The sequence below is a fragment of the Pezoporus wallicus genome, unplaced genomic scaffold (genome assembly GCF_028554395.1).
Source record: "Pezoporus wallicus isolate ANWC-B61680 ecotype Strahan unplaced genomic scaffold, APGP_CSIRO_Pwel_v1 contig_8376, whole genome shotgun sequence".
NCBI lineage: Eukaryota > Metazoa > Chordata > Aves > Psittaciformes > Psittacidae > Pezoporus > Pezoporus wallicus.
In genome coordinates this window covers 446,668-465,783 of record NW_026641603.1, presented here as the reverse complement: position 1 = coordinate 465,783, position 19,116 = coordinate 446,668, and the positions used below count along the sequence as shown (strand labels likewise).

Here is a 19,116-nt window from a genome sequence, read left to right as displayed (position 1 = left end):
ATTTCAAACCACCCGAGGCTGTTTCCTCCAAGGGAGTGCTGCTGTCCTGCAGAAACAGGGGGCAAGAGCCCCTTCCTCAAAGCACATCGGTCTTCTTGAGTGCTTTTCCCTGCAGAGAGGAGCCAGGAAGCGAACGGTGCTGTCAGAAATGATGCTTCAGGAAAAGGCACAACCCTCTAGATGAACAAGGCAGTGCTGACTTCTCACTCCTGTCCAAGCCTTTAGGATCCAAGAGGGTCAGGAAACAAGCACGGTGCATCCCCACCCCGGCGAACACTGCACTGGAGAACAACACATTGGCACTCAGCATCAGCAACCTTCACCAGGGACCTGGGCTCCAGTGCCTTTGGGAGGAGAAACAAGGCTGACCAACTCCAATATGCTCTGAGAAGCAGTTCAAACAGTGGTTAGCAAAACCAGAAAGCACAGGGCTGTATGTGGTGGGTGGCAGCTGCCAGGGAATAGCACGGTCCCTAAATTTTCTCTGCCTTATACCAAAGCAAAAATCCCATTGGTTTCCTGGTGAGCCTTTCCTGGTTAAGGTTGGTCCACGGTTTTCCATAGGTCTTTAAACTGGAAACATGAATATCCCCTACATGGCTAAGAAAGCTGCTCGCTTAGTTTAAGGGATGCAGTTATGGAACTGAAGGTCTTCGGCTCACACTTGGAGATGATCCGAGCTGCCAGAGGACAGCGTTGGACGCACGAGGAATCAACGTGAAGCAGGGATGGGGCTTGGGATTTTAGCCCTTTGTCAGCAGAAACGGGGGCTGCCTCGGTGCAGGATTTTTCCCTATAGCTTTTGGCATTTGCTGTAGGACAAACAGGAACAGGGACAGAAAAACCATGTGCAGAGCCTGGCCATGGAGTCCCTCAAGTGTCCCTGCTGGCTGTGGGCTATCGCAGCATCACCCCATGAATCCATCCCTTCTTCACCTTCTGAGCCTCCCAAGCTCAGAGCAGCAGGTCCTGACCACTCCAGGGAAGGAATAAGGACCTTTCACTTCCCCTTGACCCCAATGGGCAGTTTCTCCTCCTAAAAAGCTCCCAGGTCCTGCTAAATAGAGAACAAACCCCAACATAACAGAGCTCCTTGGAGTGAAAGCCTGAGTCCAACTCAACCTGCAACAGCAGCCATGGCCATGCTTCCAATGGTCCCAGCGTGGGAACTGGGGACCTGGCTGTGGGCTGGGCAGAGGAAAGGCCACAAAACCTCCTCTGGGTGCTGAGCTGTGGGTCTTGATAAGAGAACTGCACGCAAGAGCCAGCACCAAAAGAGCCCCTGCCTGCTCCGACGCGCAGTCAGGCACCGAGCCCCTGTGCCTGCATCCCTGCCTGCAGCTGCCTCCCGGGTGCAGCAGCCACAGTCCCAAGGGCAAAGCCCCTCCTCGGAAAGCACTTGGGATGCAGAAAGGTGGCAGGAGGCGGGTGGATGTGCCGGATCAGCTCCAAGCACCAGCTGGATGGGCGTTTGGGAGAATGCCGCGACGGAGGGCATGGAGACCTGCAGAGCTCGCCTCCTTCATGGGAAAATCCTGTGCTAAATCCCACCCTGAGCCACAGCCAAGCTCCTGAGGTCACCCCATGTCCTATGGGCTCGCTGCACCCGTGGGAGAAGGAATAAAGCAAAGGCTCTGCCTTCACCCTCTCTTTGGCTCCAGGTGGGAGCCCAAAGCTGCCGCCACCGACCTGGCTCACTCCCGGCCAGCCAGGTCTGCGTTGCCCCTTCTTTATCCCACGCCTTGTGTTTGGGTAATAAAAAAATAAAATAAAATAAAATAAAAACAATACTTAAAAGTAAAAAATAAAACCCAGGGGTGGAGAAAGCAGCCAGGACAGCGGGCAGGGCCGCGCCGCTCCCTCCTCCTGTGCTGCCCGGAGGAGCCGGTCCCTTACCACTGCCAGGAGCATCTCCTCTCCCGAGCAGGGATTTCACATTCATTTCACTGGTATGGCAAAGTCCGTTTGCTTTTTCCTTCAAGGTGCTTTACATTCAAGAGCTATCGCAATCCACAGCGAGGAAAATGGGGCTGGGATATACCCCAGCCCCCGGGGTTCTCTTGAGTTTGATTATTTGACTTAAATAAACTTCCCCAAACCTCTGAAGTTTAGTTTGCTTCCAAGTTCTGGGGAACTCGAAGAGGGCCTGTGGCTCCCTGCTTTAGCTCTCCCGTGGGTCACTGTACTGCAGCTCCGAGTTGAAGACCTCCTTATAGAGGGGTGGGAAGTTCATGGCAGTCTCCGGGTGCAGGAGACGGAAAAACTCCAGCTTGTCCAAGTGCAGGTTGCAAATGGTCTTCATCAAGGGCAGCTTGGAAACCATCTGCAGGGAAAGGAGGAGCTGGTGACCATGGGGGTCCTGGTTAAGATCCTTTCCCTTGGGGACAAGCTGTTGGGTTTGGGGACCACTGGCACCGTGCACAACTTCCACCATTGGGCAGCCTGGCAGCAGCGTGGCTTTGCCTCCCAACCCACATCTTTCTGCAGGACAACCAGACCAAAGGAGCCCTCAATGTCCCACTCTCCATCCCAGCTCCATCCTGCCCAAAGCATTCCTGAACTGGCTCCTTTTGCCCCAAACACCCGCTGCCCGACACACTGCCAGGTCCAGTGGCACGGGGCTGCCTGCGGTGAGGATGCCTCTGCCTGCACTGCAAAGGGAAATTCCCCTTCCACAGGTCCCAGGGCTCACTGCCCATGAGCTCCAGCACAGCCACCTCCACCAGTTGAGACACCTCCCCTTGCCCCAACCTGGCTCCATGCATGCATCACCACTACCTTCGAGAGCTTGTCCTCAGCGGAGTGCTTCTTCTGGATCTCGTGCTGCAGGGCCACGTAGATCTTGTCCTGGAGCTTCTGCACCTTCTTGGACTCGGTCAGCCAGGGCCGATCTGCAGGAGATGGCAGGTCAGAAACAGCACGGGGGTCTCCCCCAGCCTCCTCCCTTTAAGTCACCCACCAAGGAAGCAGCACTGAGATGTATGGGTGCTCTCTCCCCAGCTTTGGCACGAGGCACCCCCCTCCCCAGCTGCAGGGTCCCCCCATACCCGGGGAGAGCAGAACGGCGGCGGTGAAGAGGGCGAGCTCCTCATCCGATAGCTGCAGGCGGCACAGGGTCCTCCCCAGCTCAAAGACAGCACCGATGAGGTCGTCACAGCCTGATGGGGGACAGCAGGGAAGAGGGGGACGTCACCCCCGGCAGCACCCGAGGCTCGGAAAGCTTTCGGAAGATGAGATGGGTGAAGGGGGGTCCCCAGCATCGCGGGGCTTCAGACCAGGGCAGAAAGCGCGTCCCAACCACGGCGCACGTCAACCCCATCCCAATGGGAGCGGGGGGGCAAATGCAGCAGGGTCTCACCCGCCCAGCCATGGGGATGCTGCTTTTCACCCAGCCCTGTCCGGGTGGCAGAAGGAGAGGAAAAGGGGAGGAGAGCCCTGAGAGGCTCTTACCGAGGGACTTGAACATCTGCATGCCTCCAAACTTCCCCTCGAAGAGCACGGTGTTGTTCAAGGGGTTGAAGGCGCGGATCATGCGGATCAGGAGCACCTCGAGGCAACCTGACATAGGCAGAGAGAGCGCAGACAAGGGCAGGGGGTTTCCATCATCCCAGGACCAAATATAAGGCAGAAGAAAGCCCGCAGGGCAGGTTTGAAGTCCATTCCCAAGAGCAGAATGATGATTTCCAATAAATCCCGGTTGGGGGGGGTTGGTTTTTGGGGTGGTTTTTTTATGTTTAGGTTTCCAATCGTGACCACAATATTTCACCAAAGGGAAATAAGATCCATCATTTGCAGCCGGCCAGAGAGATCCATCAACATCATGGTGGAGCACCGAGAGGGGAAGAGGGTGAAAACAAAAGACATGGAAAGGAAATGGAAGGGAGAAAGGAAAGAACAAGTTAAACTCCAGTGCGTCGGGCACGGCCAGCTCTGGCTTTGGGATACAGCACCCTGCCGGGATGCTGGCACATGTCTCCCTCTGCCCTTAGCTCCCAAGCCTTCAACACTTAGGAACTAAGAGGGTTTTAGGCATGTGGGGGCTTTTGCACATTGAGCTCCCTGGCCAGGCAGACTGGGGGGACACGGGTGTGCACTGCTGTTGTCCTCCTCTCCCCAGTGTCTTGCCAGGAGAAGAGGCCAAACCTTTCCTCTTCTCCCTCCCAGCACAGCTTGTCCTGGTGGGAAACCAAGTGTGCTCATTTCCATCCCGGGTTCTGAGGGACATTTACTTGAGGGTGCCCATGGAGAAAAGGCTCTGCCTGGAGTGGCCACTCCTCACATCCCTCTCTATCCCATCACCTTTAAACACGACCTTCAACTCCTTCTAGCCCAGCACCTGCTCCCCAGGCACTGATTTTAAGCCAGGAGGCAACCAGGGTGGAGGAGAGATCCTGAAAGGAAAGCACTAGCCAAGAGGAAAGATGGGATATACATATCCTTCTAGTGCCTAAAGGGGCTGCAGGAAACCTGGAGAGGGGCTTGGGACAAGGGCCTGTAGGGACAGACCAAGGGGAATGGCTTGAACCTGCCAGAGGGGAGACTGAGATGAGCTCTTAGGCAGAAGCTCTTCCCTGTGAGGGTGCTGAGGCGCTGGCACAGGGTGCCCAGAGAAGCTGTGGCTGCCCCATCCCTGGCAGTGTTCAAGGGCAGCTTGGACACAGGGGCTTGGAGCAAGCTGCTCCAGTGGAAGGGGTCCCTGCCCGTGGCAGGGGTTGGAGCTGGAGGAGCTTTAAGGTCCCTTCCAACATAAATCATTCAGTGATGATTCTATGATGTGCCTTTGGCCGCTGCTTGGGAGAGTTTTCGGGGTCATGAGGGGTCTGGCAGGGACAGGAGAGGGGCACGGCCGGGGCGCTGCTCTTACCGGCTTTCAGGAGGATGATTTGGTCGTTCTGGCAGAGCTCCATGAAGCCGTCGATGCGCTTGGCGAACTCCACCACGTACTGGATGGCGTTGGAGATCTGCAGCGAGCACTGCTGCCACATGGCCTCGCAGCTCTGCCGGAGAGCGGGCACAGCCCTTAGGGCTCCATCACCCCATCCACTGCTCCCCCCCATCCCACTGCACGGGGCAGGGAAGGGACACAGGCCATCCATGGTGGGTGCTGGCATGAGGACACCCAGGATGTGACTGCCACCGCATCCGCCTCCCGGGATTGGGCTTCAGCAGATCCCGGAGCAGTGATTGACCCTCCTCATCCTCCCCACCCTCACCCCTGCCTCAGCACAGCACCGGGGGACAGCAGTGGCCCTTGCTGGGGGCTGCTGCAGCACTGGGGAGCCGTGGGGGCCACAGAGCAGTGCTCACCTTGCTCTGCAGAGCACGGACCTCCTCGGGGGAGTAGAGGCTCCACGCCAGGCGCTTGAGCTCCTCTGTTGTGTACTGGCACGTCTCCAGGTGGGACTTCACCACGTTCTGGGCCACCCGGTCTGCAAGGTGAGGGCAGTGCGGGGTGAGCCCCGGGGACCCCCAAGCCTCACACCCCAACACCGTCCTCTCCTGGGTCCTCCTTATGGGAGCTGCTGGGGCTGGAGGGGCTCATGCGTGGTGTCCCGGGGGTATGAGGACAGATGGGGCTGTTCCCAAGGCACGCTCAGGGTGAGCTTCGTTGTGCTGAGCTCCATCAGCGCTCAGCCTGGAGGAGGGATGCGCTCGGGGCTGCTCTGAGAGCCGAGGCTGGGTCGGTGGCTTGTTGTGACCGTGCCCAGCACAATGTGGGCACCCAGGGCTGGATTCATACTGGAAGGTGCCCGGGGCTGCAGCCAGCACCATGCCCAGGGCTGCACACCCCAAGCGTGCCCGGCCTCGCGCACCAACACTCACCGATCTCGAGGACGGAGATATCAGCCGCCAGCTGAGCACCCTCCAGCGCGCCGTGCGCGAACAGGGCTGGCTCCAGCATCAGCTCGTAGATGGACTCCTGCTTGATGAGCGTGGCATCGGCCACATCCAGGCTGGACTGGTCGGGCGAGGGCTGCGCCGAGGCGAGCAGGTCGAGGTTGTAGTAGGTGCTGCTGCCATCGGGGGTGAGGGGGAAGTCGAAGAGGAGCCCGTCCGACAGCGTGGAGATGTCGTCCAGGTCCGAGAGCCCGCTGCTGACGCTGGTGGTGTACACGCGGCTCAGAGGCTCAGGCTCATCCTTGGTGCCCCCGCTCTGCTCCTGGCTCTGCTGGTGCTTCTGCACCTCGGCGTAGAGGCTGTCCCGCTGCTTCTTTGACATGCGGCCAAACTTCACCGCTGCCGGGGGGAGAGAGCAGCATCAGGGCGGCTTCCACCCCGCAGAGCATCAGCCGGGACCACCCCCTGCCCTGGGATGGGTCCTGGCTCCCGGAGGCGTGCGTGGTTCCATAGAATCACAGAATCATGGAGTGGGTTGGGTTGAAGGGACCTTAAAGCTCACCCAGTCCCAACCCCTGCCACGGGCAGGGACCCCTTCCACTGGAGCAGCTTGCTCCAAGCCCCTGTGTCCAACCTGGCCTTGAACACTGCCAGGGATGGGGCAGCCACAGCTTCTCTGGGCACCCTGTGCCAGCTAACCCACGTCACCTCGTCTCCACGCTGTGTGAACACTTGCAGGGACGGTGCCTGCAGCCCTGCCCTGGGCAGCCTGTTCCAATGCCTGAGCACCCTCTGGGGCAGGAATTGTTCCTCAGCTCCATCTAAACCTGCCCTGGTGCAGCTTGAGGCCGTTTCCTCTTGTCCCATCCCTTGTTCCTTGGGAGCAGAGCCCAGCCCCACCTCACCACCACAAGGAGGAGGGGGAAGGCGCTGGGGCAGGACTCACCATCGCGGGACATGCCGAGCGCCAGGCATTTCTGCAGGCGGCAGTGCTGGCAGCGGTTGCGGTTGGTGCGGTCGATCAGGCAGTTCCGCTGCCGGGAGCAGGAGTAGCTGGCGTTGTTCTGCTGGCTCCTCCGGAAAAATCCCTGCACGGGACAGGGATGTGTTGGGAAAGCGCCCGGCGAGACACCGACCCCATGGCCCCGCACCCGCCGGCTCCCATCTCCGGGCAGCCCCGGGCTCACCTTGCAGCCTTCGCAGGTGATAACGCCATAGTGGATCCCTGAGGATTTGTCTCCGCAGATCTTGCACGGGATCACCTCGATTTGGGCTGCGGCGGAGGGGAAAAGGAGGGGAAACCACGGTGTTAATGACGGTCACCACTGAACTGAGGGAGGGAGATGCCCTCCCGCTGGGACAGGGGGGGAAACTGAGGCACGAGAGCCGGAACTGCTGCAGCTCAGCCCTTCCCGCAAGGATGCTTGGGCATCAGAGAGAGCCTTCACAGGGTGTGGGGTGCCCCCAGCTGCTCCACCATCCTCTCCAGCAAGAGACAGGCAGAAAAGCCTTTTGATCTACAAGGGTGTTTGGGGACCAATCTGCCTGGGACCCCGTTTTGGAACCATTCCCCTTATTTTTCAGTGTGAGCCCACTGAGGGGCATCCAGGACAGGGACATCCTTGGCACAGGCACCATCCCCATCCCCTGGCTCTCCTCATAGAGGTCTGGCCCAAGCAGGGGGTCCAGGGGCCCCGTTGCCCCCCTGCCAGCTCCTCCTAAACCCAGGACTGATGCAGCCATCACCAGCTCAAGGTCCCGGTCCCCTTCCCCCCGCAAATCCTCTTCCCTCCCGCTTCTGCTTCGCTGGCACTGAGCTGCTAATAGGCTTCGTCCTCCTCATTTTCCAGCTGCCCCAGATCTGGGCTGCCTCTGCCCGCCCCACACACACCGGGAGGGGGGCCGTGGGGCACCCCCGGGACTCGTACGTGCCTCTCAGCATCTCTGCACCCTCTAATCCCTGCTCCAGCACCAGCCGGGCTCATCCTGGCATCGCTTTCGAGGGTGCTGGGCAGCCACGCCAAAATAACCCCCGCAGCCAGATTATGGTTGTTTCAAATCTCCTGGGCCTGTGCAAATCCTCAGCTCGGGTAATTCCCTTCTGCCTCTCTTCTCCCCTGGGAATGACCGGTTCTGGTCATGGTTTGAGGCTGCTCCTGCGAGTGACAGCCCCAGTGCAGGGCCAGCACCGCCTGCACCTGGCTGTGTCCTGGGGTCCCTCCTGGGCTCTGGAGCCAACCGTCACCCCTAGGAGCTGAGAAGAAGCCCTGACTGCTCAAGGAGGCTGGGCTGGGTCACCCAAGCCTCGCTGGGCAGTGGCTGCCGTCGGTCCCCCAGCCACAGCGGGGAAGGACTCATCCCAAGTCTGGTTGTGAGCAGAGGGATGGATCCCTCCCCCATCACTGCTCAGCTCCTGCCCCAAATGCACTGGGTGATTTTGGGGTTCACCCCTTCCTCCTCAGGCTGCCAAGCTGAGCTCCCAGGACTGCGTTCTGTCCCTCCCCAGCCCAAGGGGGTCACATCCCACCCTGTCCCTCCTCTGCCTGCGCCTCTGCTGTAGTCTTGGGCCTGGGGCAGCAGAGATGACACCCCACCCCCCCCACCCCCCCAGGGTGGGCAGGGATGGCCAGGGCATCACCACAGCCACATCAGTCCCAGCACCCCCAACTGCACCGGCATTGCAGCCCAGGCTCAGCCCTTTGGGAGGCACCAGGAGGGTGACGTGTGGCCACCCCCATCTCACCACTAAACTCTGATGGCTGAGAGCCCCCCCCCAGCTCCCTGGCCCCTGCCACCACCTTCCCCCGTGCTGCTGCCGAGGGCTGCAACCCCCAAACCACGGCGGCCACCGCGCACCCCCGCAGCCGGGGATGGGCTGGAGGCGGTGGCACTTCGGGGGGCACTGGGTGATGCTGGTGCTGCTGCCACCCCCAGCAGGAAGCGGCGTCGGTTCCTTATGCAATGTAATTGCAGGCGCGGGTGAGGCACCGCGGTGACACCGCACCCTCACGCCCGCGGCCGATACTGCCGGACCCCGCAATTACCGGCACCACGCGCCCGCACCACAGCCGGAGCGAGCGTGGCCCTGGTACCCACAGCACCCAATGAGCACGGACCCCAAAACCCGCTCACAACGATGCCAACGCTGTCCCCATAGCCCTGCTCCAGGCAGAGGGGACTCCCCTAAGAGCCCCCTGTAGCCAGCGCGGCAGAGCTCAGGGTACAGGGGGCGATGTTGTTCTGGCTCCTCCGGAGCCGAGCATCACCCCTGGGTGCTGTGAAGCAGAAGCCCCTGCTGCTCGCTGGGTGCCCGCAGCCTTTGGGGCTCTAATTAGCATCCTGCTAATTACACATTGTGCTGCCAGCGGCACCTGACCCGCTCCTAAGACGTTCGCCCCACATAACCGCCGTGGGGCTGCGGCCGTAACCCCGGCGCGGTGGCAATTACAGCCCAGAACAGCGTTTCATTGACGCTCTGTTTGTAAGCACAGCGTGAATCACGGTGTCAGCTCCCTCAGTGTCCCCTCATGCCGTGGCCACATGGCCCCTGGGGTGGCCAAACACCACCCTTAGGCAAACCCAGCAGCGCAGGGAGGGATGTGGGTGCTGGTGGGGTGCTCTCCGCATCCCCTAAATCTCACATCGCAGCAAACCCCAAACACTAGGCACAGCTCCCCCCCCCCACATACACACACACACACTGTGCCTCAGTTTCCCCACTGGAGCTGGGCTAAAACAGGGCAGCAGGGGATAAAACAAAAGGGTTAAAAGGAATAAACTCTTGTCTTCAGCCGGCAATTAAATTGTCCCTGCCGCGGTATTTGCTCTCCTCCCACTGTAAACGCTTCTTGCCCAACTCCTGGCCCTTATGTAAGTGGCACCGTGGCACCGTCCAGCCACCGGCTCGGCTCTGATGGTGACAACCGGCCCCTGGTCCAGTGGCCCTGTGGCTGGAGCCATCCTGTCCCACTGACACACTTTCTGCCCGTGGTCCCATGCGCTTGTGTAACACCGCAGCCGTTAACCCTTCCCATGGCCACACCGGGATGGAGCCGCGGCTGCATCCTGACCTCCCGCCCTGCGGATGGGACCTTTGGGGCATTTTTTGGGTGATGCCTCAGCCTGGGGACACCCGTTTGCTGCCCCGAGCTGTGGGTCTCTGTGGAGGATGCAGGTCCATCCTTGCGTGGTCCCCTGCCACCCCCTTGCCTCCCATGACAGACACCCTCGTCTCCATCACCTCCACATCCTCTTGCACACCAAAACATGACAGGCCCTGCCCGATCTGACCACGGGGGTCTGGACCCTCCCTTTGTGGTGCAGCAGCCATGAGCGGCCCCATCTTCCTCCTCCTCCCTATCCTTCCCCTCAGCTGTTATGATCTCACTGCTGAGGGGGGTCTCCCCAAAGCCCTCAGCACCCTACCGAGCCCTGGGACGTGCTGCGAGGAGCTGCCCCTGACTCCAGCCAACTCAATGGGGACTGGGTGTCCCTTGGCTGAGGGGGGAGGACTCCTGCGGGATGGAAAGAATGGTGGGGGGCACCAGGAGGTCCCTGCAAAGCCTCTGCACAGACCCCTGAGAGCCCACATCCCCTCCAACCCATGGGGCTGGGGTCAGGATACAGCCACGGGAACAAACCCATGCCCGGGCCCCCGGTGCCCCTTGCTGGGGAGCCCCGTTCTGGGTGTTTTGGAAGGGGTTCTGTGGCCATCCCTGCCTCAAATCCCCCCTTGGCTGCCGTGGCCAGAGCAGGGCCGGCAGCTTCCCCAGTGCCCTGGCTCATTACCCAGTGAACCTGCTGGGAAAGTAGGTCTGTGCCCCATCCTGCTGCCGCGATCGATGCTGCAGGACGGGCACCTCCGGTAATTAACAGCAGCCCCGCAGCCCTCCCTCACCCCCCAACCCCAGCCAGGGCACTGGGATGCTCTGATGCTCCATCACCACCATCCTGTCCCCTCTGGCTCAGCATCCCCATCCCTGCACCCAGAGCAGGGGGAGGAGGACGGTTCCAGGCTGCACAGGGACACTCAGGGACCCATGGGGACAGCAGGGACCCACGATGCCATCCCACATCTCCATCCCTGCCCCAAACCCCAGCTCTGCTCCCTCATCCCCTGCAGCAGCCTCTGCCCCGGTTGCTGCTCCCCACTGCACCCACCTTCAGGAGCCTCTGTGCTTCCCCACAGCAATTAGGCACCGTTGTATTTCGGGAATGGGTGGCCGTGGGGTAAAGGAGGTGCAGAAGGAATGAGTAAGTGAATAAAGGGAATGATCATCCCTTTACATCTGCTGCTGGGTTTGCTTTTAAACAGGCTCCCGCACTGCAGCACCCCGCAATCGATGCTAGCAAATCCCATCCCCATCCATGCACCCTGCGGGTAACCCCAGCTGGGCTGGGGCTGTTTGCAGCCAAAGCTCCGGCTCCAGAGGCACCGGCGGCACCGGGGCTGTGCGGGCAGGAAGGAAAACGGGAATTACCCAACTCCAGCCCGGCGCTGGGTGATGCTGGACGTGGGAACCGGTTCCTGCATACATTAGCACCGATGTCCTGGAAACTTCGGGCTCAGCTGCTCACTCCCTGCCCCGGTGACCCCATGGCCACGCAGCCGATGGCTTCACAGCTACCCCCAAGGAGCCGTTTGTTTCCTGTCCTGCGGTGCAGTGCATGTCCCCAGCTTGGAAGCTTCCCACAGCAAGCAGCTCGCTCCAGGCAGCAGCAGGCGATGAGGGTCCGCACGGCCACCTTGCTCCTGCCCTGGCTGCACTGGTTCATTGCCTCACCCGCTGCACAGCACGGCACCAAGGCCACTGGTGCAGGGTCCAGCCCTCTGCACGTTGTCTGGCACAGGAGGCAAAGGTGCCAGTGGTGGGGATGAGGACCTGCAGTCAGCGTGGGGTGTGCAGAAACTGGGCTGTGGTGGGAGAAACCTCTGGCTCCACAGTTGAATCAGGGGGAATTATCTCCATGAGGCTAAATAAAGGCACTGAGAGGGGCTCTGCTCACCACATCCAATAAACCAAGTGTGATTGAGACATCAGCAGCTCTTTAAATAGCCACTGCCAAGTTCAAAGTTAAACGTGACAGGGAGGAGGGACAGGCAGGGATGCTGCCAGCACAGCCCTGGCCAAGCTGGAGGGTAAACCCATAAGGAAAGGACCAACATCTCCCCATCACTTTGCTCTCCCCCTCCATGTGCTGCTGCTCCCCAGGGTTATCGGGGTCAAGGATCCCAAATGCTACCTGGATCCCACAGGACCCCACACTGCCGATGGCCACCTTTCTCCTCCAACCTTCTTTTTGGGAACTGAAGGGCATGGACATCCCCATCCCATGGTACCCAGGACGGGTGCAGCCGTCGTCGTGCCGGGCATCCTCGCCCGCGCCAGCGTGTGCACGCTACCGAAACGGGCAGGGAAGCTCCTCCTCCACCCTCTCTGATTTTTCCAATGACAGATCTAGGTCACTAGGACAAGTCGGGAAGGCAGCCGAGCCACCGCACGCTCCGAGCCACGCCGCTTGCAAAACAAGCGAGCGGGAGGGCTGGAAACCCTATAGGATTATACAAGGCAAAGCCTCTCGCCCGGCCCTGGCGCAGCCGCCGTGCGGGGAAGGACAAGAGCAAGGAGCTGCTGTGGTCCCCGGGGAAAGGGGCAGAGCCGTGGCCCTTTGTGGGGGAGAAAACGGAGATTGAATCCATTTGGGCATCGTCACCAAACGTGGCACTTGGGCGAGAGATGGGGACCCTGCGCCAGGCAGGACTGCGGGAAAAACACCTGATGGGGGGAAATGGCGTGAAATCAACGGGGGTGGGGGGCTTAATCTGGGGCAACACGCAGGAATTTGGGGGGCAGGAAAGACATTTATATAAAGAAAGGAAAAGTTCACCCAGCTGCTAATTAAACCCAGCGCTGGCTGTGTAAGTGCTGCATAGGAGCCGGTGTTATCCGCCAGGCAGGTGTTAATGCTGCCCTCCATACTAATAAAGGTAAAATCCCGGCATGTCATGGGGTGGGAAGGGGATATGGGGGCTCACCTCACCCTGGCACCACCATGACATGAGAGTGCGGCGGGTGGCAGAGTCGCAGCACCCACAGCCGCACCAGGAGGGAGGAAACCCCATATGAGGGGCTTCAAGATGTATGCCCTAGTACATACAACCCCCAAAATGTGCCATTTATGCACACGCACCCCCAAAATACACCTAAGGAGGTGCAGAAACGGGTCCTGGTGGGGTGAAGGGCTCGGGCATGGTGGGTGATGATGGAAAACAGGGATGGAAATCCCACCCTGGGGTGCGAGGTCCCAGCCGTGCTCCCAGCAGCTCCACCAGGCACGGGCACGGGATGCACTGGGTCCGGCCACCACTGCGTCACCATCACCGGGCCCGGTGGATCATCCCGCCGGAGCCTTCCTCCCTCCCTCCCTCCCTCCTCCTCCCAACCGCCTGCTTTGCAAAGCGGAGGGATGAAAAGTAGGAATCGTCTTTACCAGAACGGCTGAATCCAGGCAGGCACGGGCGCCACTCACCCCTTTCCCTGGACAAGGGGCAGCCAAAATCGCGGCTGGTTTTTCCCTCTCTCTCCGGCGGCACCGGCCCGGCCCCAAACCACCCCCAAAGCAGCGGGAAGGGGGAAAAAGGGGGGAAAAACAACCATAAATCCAGCCCTGGTGGGAGCAACATATTGGAGAGGAGATTAAGGGGTTTAGTGCGAGGAAAAGCTTAAGAGCGGGTTTAAGCCGGCGTCGGAAAGCGAAGCAAAACAAACAATTTCATTCCTAATGAAGGGGGGAGCGGGACAGAACCCGGCGGGACTCACGCGGGACCCCCCCCTGTCCGCGGCGGGGCTGATGCGGGTCCCCCCCGTGCCCCACCGGGGACAACTTTTGCCGCTGCCTCCCCGCAGCCGCCCCCCGCTCTCCCCGCACTCACCTCGCATCGTGGCCAGCGGCGCTCAGGACCGCGCCGGGGGGCGCATGGGGCGGCACCGGGGGTCCCTGCGGCGGGGCGGGGAGCGGCGGCACCGGTGGGGAGGGCGGGGGGGGACACCGGGAGGCACCGGGCGGCTCTGGCACCTGCCCCTCCGCCGCGCCGCTGACCCACTTCTGCCCGAGCATGCGGCCGTTCACATGACGAGCCCGCTCCGCCCCCCCCAAATCGGTTTCACTTCCAGCCCCACCTCCTGCCCTTCCTCCTCCTCCTCCTCTCCTCTTCTCTTCGTCGTCGTCCCCCCCCTCCCGTCCCCACCGCTCCCACCGGGCCGGTGCTCGGCGCTGCTCACGGGCACTGCACGGGGTCCGCTCGCCCCGGGCTGGGAGGGGGGACACCGCTCTGGGACCTTGGGGGGGTGCTCGGTGCTGCCCGCCCCTGGGAGGGCGCTGCCGGTGCCGGTCCTGCCCCGGCTCGCCCAGGCACGGGGCCCGCTGCGTGTCCCGCTGAATCACTTCGCCCTTGCGCGGCTCCGCTGCTCCCCACCGGGTGCCCTGCTCGGCTCTGGGACCCCACAACCCGGCGGGATAGGGCCGGGGGGGGGGGGGCGAGAAGCTGCAGACACCCGGCGCTGGGGGGATGTGGGAAGCATGGAGACCCCCCCGAGCAGCCCCACCATGACCCAACATCAGGGTGCGGATGCTGAGGTCCAAGGGGTGTCTGGCCAGGTCTGCGTGCACACAGTGTGCAGGGGAAGCAGTGGGAGCTCCAAGAGCTATTGCCACCCCATCCTTTGGGATGGGATTCACACAGAAGGCTTTCGGGCCTGGGGTTGTATCCTCTCGGTGCTCCAACACGCTGCTGTGATAAATGTAGAGAAATGATGGCTCTGGACCATAGAAGGAGGTATTGTGCTGCAATGTCAAGGTCTCAGCATGGACAGGGCAGCAAGGCTGGGGTTTGTGGGGAAACTCTTGCACCAGGTCAGCAGAGACCCATGGTGCCACACCATAAGGGGGGAGGTGGTTGGTCTGTGTCATGGGCTCAGAGTGCGAGGGGTGCCTTTGAGTGATGCTGCTGAGCACCCAGGGATCATACAATGGTTTGGTTTGGAAGGGACCTTAAAACATGTAGTTCCAGTCCCCTAATGCCTGGATCCTGGGGATGGTAGTAATGGCCTGGAGATGTGCTGTCTGTGGAGGGGGCATCCACTATGAACACGGATAGAGTGCTGAGGCGCTGGCACAGGGTGCCCAGAGAAGCTGTGGCTGCCCCATCCCTGGCAGTGTTCAAGGGCAGGTTGGACACAGGGGCTTGGAGCAAGCTGCTCCAGGGCAGGGGTTGGAGCTGGAGGAGCTTTAAGGTCCCGTCAACCCAACCCATTCTGTGATTCTATGATTCTATGGAGATAGAAATGGTACCCACCACCACCATCACACGTGGCATGTCTCCCTGGCCTCCCCTGCCCTTGCACATGGGCTCTGCAGATCCCCCACAGCCCCAAACCCTTCAATTCAACCATTTAAGCGCGGCTGAAGGAGGTGATTTCAACCCGCGTCCATCCCCGAGCCCGGGGCTGAGCCGGGCGGGTGGCAGAGGGGCTCCCCCCGCTCTCGGAGCCATCCTCCCGCACTGGCAGCGGAGCCGCGGTGGCAGCCGGTGCGCTCCCACCCGTGTGCGAGCTGCGTCCCGCTCTGCCCCGCAGCGGGAGCGGGGACCGCTCCGCGCTCCAGTGCTGCTGCCTGATGTGATCTCGCTGATGGCGGCTGGGGACGGGCCCGCTGCTGTCGCCGGTCGGGTTCGCTCCTTCCCTCCCTGCTTTCCGCCCGTCTCCCCCCCGCCGCGCTCCGCATGGATGCGCACATGGACGGGACGCGGGCCGACGGCTCGCCTCGGTGCTCCCCGGCTCCGCTTCCAGCGCGGTGCTGCGGGCGCAGCTCCAGGCTCAGCCTGCAATCCCAGCCCGGCTCCCACCGCCACCGCTCCCGTGAGGCCGCTGCCTGCCACCGGAGGTCACGGCCGCTGCCTGAAGGAGGTCACCCTCATTAGCCCCGTTTCACAGATGGGGAAACTGAGACCGGGAGCAATGCGGGGACTCTCTGGGGCCCCGGCGAGCTCGCCCCTCCCATCGGGCGGTCGCCAGCTCGCCCAGCACGGCCCCGGTTGCCAATGTTGGGACAGCCTTGGCCAAACCGTGCCAGAGCGAGAGCGAAAATACACCCTGAGCAACCCACAGGTGTTACACAAATGGCACCAACCACACCTGCAGTGAGCAATGCCGGACCCACGCACGCTCCGACACTGACTCCTTAACCCTTCACACCGTGGAATTCCTGGGGACAAGGAGATGCTGTGGGGTCACGTAAGCGGGAGCAGCCTGTGGGCACTGCGGGTCTGGGACTCAGCCCCCTGGTTTGGGGGGCACAGGAGTGGAGGTGTGAGGTTACAGCAGAGCAGAACCCCCTTTGTCTTGTTCAATGTCTCACCCTGCGGACTCAGACAGCTTTAAATTGGGGTCCTGGACCCAGCAAAGCCAGAACTGAGGTGGAGGCAGGTCAGCGGTGGTGACAGTTGAGTCCTTGGTGTAACATTTGCTCCAAAGAGAGGAGCAGCCTCCCCTCCGCTCGCCCAGGGCTGGTTTGGAAGTGGCAGCACAGGAGGCCACTGAACCACTCCTAAATGTCTCCCTCTCCACACAGTGTGGTGTGGAGCCTGGTGCTGCCACGCTCACAGCCAGTTGGTGCAGAGATACTGACCCCAGCATCGACTGGTGCCGTTCCCAGTGATGGAAAAGCAGTGGGGCCAGAGCTGCTGTTTGGTGCCAGGGTGCTGCCAGAGTCGGGCTCAGTGCCGGGGACCTGCCCCTGCCCGGGTGATGCCAGGGGATGCATCCCACAGGGCTGGATCCAGCCCATTGCAGTGGCACCAGCAGCCCCAGGTATCAGCAGCACAGGAAGGAGATGGCCCCTGGGAATGGACAAGGAAAAAAAACCTCTGGCACCCTGTGACGGTCCAGCCCTTCTCCTTCCACTCCTCCCTGGCCCAGCCTCGCTGCTGACTGCCGTCAGGGCCAGGACAGATGCTGGGTGCTGCCAGCCCGTGGCCACCTCAAAGTGGCAACCACCGGCACAGCTCCACTGCCAGCATTGACCCAATCAGCCCCTGGCTGGCCTGGAGGTGAGCAGGAATCTGGGATGACACCACTGCACCTTAATCACTGTTTGCTCTCTCTCACGCCCCACACAGCGAGAGGGGAACCAGCATCACCCCATCCTGCACCCGCAGACTTGGCGACCACCAAACTCCCATCGGGGCTGGGCTGGGCTGCCCTGTGCCGGCTCAGCCCTGGCACAGCCACGGGCAATGGCCACTGCGGTGGCTCTGCCGTGGGCTCCCTGCCATGGGCACTGCCAGGTCGCTTCTCCTCACTGTGACTCAGTTTCCCGTCGGGAAGGGCTGACCTGCCTGGCTGGGAGCAGGTCACGGGGTGAACCCACTGATGGGGGCCACATCGTTGGTGCCCCCAGACCTCGTCTTTGGGTGCCAGGACAGGGATATGTCCCAAGGCAGCCCCAACCCCAAGGCCAGGTGAGGGTCCTGTCCCCCAGTGCCAGGGGTGCAGGCAGCAGGAACAGGGTGGCTGCAGGGGAGCTGTGGTGGTTGCACCTACGAAGCGTCAATGTGTCCCTGGCTGTGGGGTTAACACCATGGAGAACCCCACCACTCTGTCCTCTCCATGGCACCGGTGCCACCCTTCTTCCCAACCCCGCTGCCAGAGTGCTCCAGTGGCACAGAATAAGGGTTCCCCCATTGCACTGGATGGGGCCAGTGCCATAGACCCCTCAGATCCCTCAGACCCCTCCCTCAGACCATGGGGGCCAGACATGGCTTTGCTGCCTGTGCCAGCCCCTGCCCGCTGCTGGATCTGGCATGGTGCTGGGCACGTGGACCTGCAGAAGCAGTGTGAGTCAGTGCCCCACGGCACTCGTTATGCAAAGGCCGTGCTGTGGGGCTGGGGCACACAGTGGGTGCTGCCTGGGCACACAGGGCAGGTGAGTGGTGCAAAGGGGGAAACCGAGGCATCAGTGGGGGTGCATCTAACCCACCATCCCCGTGGGGCTGTCCCTGTGCCCAGTGGGGCCAGGGGCTGTGGGTCTGGTGTAACCAGAGCCCCCGGGCTGGCCTGACCCGCTCACGTAACGCCTGCCTGGCACTTATGCAATAGCCGCTGCCATAAGGGACACCCAACGCCGCAGCAATTACCTGCCCCTTCGTCAGAGGCGACGCGGGATAATGAGGCTAATTGGAGCCGTGGCCATGGAGCTGCCGCTGGGCCAGGGAAGGGGCGTTCGGCCTCACCCAGCACCCCAAGGGTGGCCCCAAGCAATTAGCGCTGCTGAGCCTTCGTTAGGTGCTGGGGGGGGTGAGGAGGGCATGGACCCTGCTGTGCCCTGGGCAGTGTCTGTGGGTGCCTGTGGGGTGGGATGGAGCATCCCGGTGGCATTGCCAGCCCCATCCCAGCAGCCTGCAGCACAGTGAGGGGCAGTGTGCTGGGTACCCTACAACATCCGCCCTGGGGAAGGGGTGTCCTCCGGGGGATGCTCAGCCTCCACCGACCCCATCATCACCCCTTTGGCTTCTGGGGTCCCCGGAGGAGGTTGGGGGCTAAAGGCAGCGTGTGCCCAGGGCCAGGCTGCAGAGCCCTGGCACCGCTCCTTGCACAGATGATGCCTGCAGGAGGGTCCTGCCCGCCCCCCCCCCCCCAGCCTTGTGTGGGTCCCAGCCACCCCGGGTACTCAGCCTGGGGGCAGATCCCCAGGCATCCCCCAGCCCTCACCCCCGGCTTCGGCTCGGCACCAGCTCGGGGCACTGCGCGGTGCTGCCGAATCTCCAGCGTCGTAATTAGGAGATAAACAGGGAAGAGGGAAGGGGCAGGCTTCATATCCCACCCGCTCCCCCTGGGACAGATAAAAGCAGAGCGGGTGGGGGGCATGATGGGGCCTTTTTTTCCCCCTTGTTTCTGCTGAATCAAACAGTTTTCCTCCTGCTTAGAAGATTTCCCTGCTCCCCCGCGCCCCCCCCCCCGCTCCCGCCTTAATGAGGTTTTGCTCTAAAAGTCTCCGAGCCTCCACCGTGGCCTTGAGTTAATCTCCAGGTACCTTCAAAGCCGGGTTCTTCCTGCCCCCCCTCCATCCATCCCCCTTCGCCTCCATCTTTTTGAACTTGCCAGCCACAAAAATACCGAGTTTCATGTGATGCTGCAGGCAAGGGGGGACCACGGGGTGGGGGGACATGGAACCTAGGGATGGAGAAGGGGTGGGGGGTCCCCAGGGGTAGAAAAGCAGCCT

At 61.6% G+C, this 19,116-nt stretch overlaps 1 protein-coding gene across 1 annotated transcript; it reads right to left on the bottom strand.

Moving 5' to 3' along the window:
* Nucleotides 1-1,861: 1,861 nt before the first annotated feature.
* LOC130607469 (nuclear receptor ROR-beta-like) lies at nt 1,862-13,963 on the bottom strand. The gene is made up of 10 exons (XM_057424579.1): nt 13,772-13,963; nt 7,026-7,111; nt 6,785-6,926; nt 5,824-6,237; nt 5,308-5,429; nt 4,865-4,997; nt 3,451-3,558; nt 3,048-3,158; nt 2,779-2,891; nt 1,862-2,323 (listed from the first exon to the last, which is right to left on the bottom strand). The coding sequence occupies exons 1-10, from the start codon at nt 13,776-13,778 to the stop codon at nt 2,162-2,164; spliced, it is 1,398 nt and encodes a 465-aa protein (XP_057280562.1). The 5' UTR covers nt 13,779-13,963; the 3' UTR covers nt 1,862-2,161.
* Nucleotides 13,964-19,116: the final 5,153 nt, after the last annotated feature.

Coding starts and splice junctions, on each gene's coding strand:
- LOC130607469 (XM_057424579.1), bottom strand. Junction 3,159..3,450: donor GCAGATGTTCAAGTCCCTCG/GTAAGAGCCTCT, acceptor GTCCCCCATCAG/GCTGTGACGACCTCATCGGT. Junction 2,324..2,778: donor CTGAGGACAAGCTCTCGAAG/GTAGTGGTGATG, acceptor CTTTCCCTGCAG/ATGGTTTCCAAGCTGCCCTT.